General features: G+C 41.5%; 1 protein-coding gene across 1 annotated transcript in view; it reads left to right on the top strand.

Moving 5' to 3' along the window:
* The window catches only part of ANKRD44 (ankyrin repeat domain 44), a gene marked incomplete at its 5' end in the record, with an annotated part of 54301 nt that overhangs the window by 30830 nt on the left and 21880 nt on the right, over positions 1-1591 (top strand). The window contains one exon of the mRNA XM_010135879.1: positions 1358-1438. Coding sequence (XP_010134181.1) covers positions 1358-1438 — 81 coding nt within the window. The remainder of the gene's footprint in view (positions 1-1357; positions 1439-1591) is intronic.

The raw sequence follows: 1591 nt of genomic DNA, 5'->3' as shown, positions 1-1591 counted from the left end.
TGCTGAATGACAAAACCCTCCCAAGGTCAGGCAATCTCAGTCCAAAGAATATTCATAATTATTTAACTTTGGATGTGGGCAGTTAATGAGCAGAGAGAAGTTTTGGTGCAGAGGTTGCCCTTCTGTTTCAGCTGTTTTGGTAACTGTTGTTGCTGCTGCTTCTTCCCTTTCATGCAGTGGAAACCCCAACAGCATTTTCATTAAATAAATTCCTTATGACGTACTCTTTCTCCAGATCATCACTTACTATGTTCGGGGAATCTTGTTGTGGGATCTCACTGATTCAGAGGTAACTGAAAGCAGATGCAGGCAGAATGTAAGCATAGCACGAGTTCTGTCCATGAGCTTACGATGTTAATAGTCAGGGGAATTATTTTATTAACGATTAAGTTTTCTCCAAGTCACTGGTCATTAGACAGACCCTGGGTTTGTAGAACAATCCATTATTGCTAGCACCCACAGGAAGAATGTAAAATCTGTTTATTTCAAATCGGAAATTTCGTATTAAAGGAAGAGTGTACCCTTCTGCACTGTTGCAGAGTCCAGTCTGGAATTTGCATGTTCTATTGGGATTGAAATTAGCAAACTGTCCTTCTCCAAACCTTTCAGACTACTAATCCATGACGATAGCAGTGCGTAAAGGTATTCTGCGTTAGCCTTGGCAGCCAAGAAAGTTCATAATCACAGCTCATGATTGTAAGATCACAAATCATAGTCTTCTGTCTGCCATCCATCCATCTGGGAAGCAGAGGTGCCAAAAGTAATCAGGGTGTGCAGGAGTATGAAGACATTCTGAGCTCTTTGAAGAATGTAAAGAATCTGACTGAGAGAGCCACAGAGTGTTGCCAAGGTATTTCACAGAAAGCGAGGAGATGCAGCAATACAGCTAACGTAGATTCAAGATAGACCAATTTAGTACTAGCGATTAAATTTTCTCTAAATCTTAGCTAGAGGAGAACTAGCAGGGTGCTGTAGGAAGAAGGAAGATTTGCTATTCCTGGGTTCCTCTCTACAAAGGAAACGAAGCACACAATATTGCTGTGGGAGAAACGGAAGGGTTCTAGAAAGTGAAGATCAAACTGTTTCTGATAAAACCCACAGTTTTCTGGGTGGGTTTTTTTTGTCGCATCGACTTGGAGGGTGATAAACTACCATGTGGTAGTTGTCTGCATTGCTTGCAAAACTTATCTGTGCAGACCCATGCAGCACACTCATTTAAGTTGTGCAATTCTTACTGTTGGCTGGAAGAGGTCAACTCCTTGAAGAGGAGGTTGGGGATGGATGGCAGACTGCATCAAAATCACTGATACGACGTTTTGAAAATAAGTTGCATTTTTCTGTCCTCTGTGCTAAGAAGAAAGAATATTTTAGGTAACTCCCATGAAAATGCTGAAGAACTTGAAAGAGCCAGTGAGATGAAGGAAAAAGAAGCTGCATTGTAAGTTTGATGTCAGTAATAAAGCAGTTAGACTCCATTTCTGGAGAATGCCGCTGCTTTGGGCTGCAGTTTCTGCTCTGCTTTTGCTCATTCATTGCTCCGCTGAACACAACACTTGGCTTTAATGAGAGCTAACCCAAAGAAAAAGCTCGA

The sequence above is a fragment of the Buceros rhinoceros genome, unplaced genomic scaffold (genome assembly GCF_000710305.1).
Source record: "Buceros rhinoceros silvestris isolate BGI_N320 unplaced genomic scaffold, ASM71030v1 scaffold7895, whole genome shotgun sequence".
Classification (NCBI taxonomy): Eukaryota; Metazoa; Chordata; class Aves; order Bucerotiformes; family Bucerotidae; genus Buceros; species Buceros rhinoceros.
The sequence above is the reverse complement of the archived record's forward strand: the minus strand, read 5'-3'. Positions and strand labels throughout refer to the sequence as shown.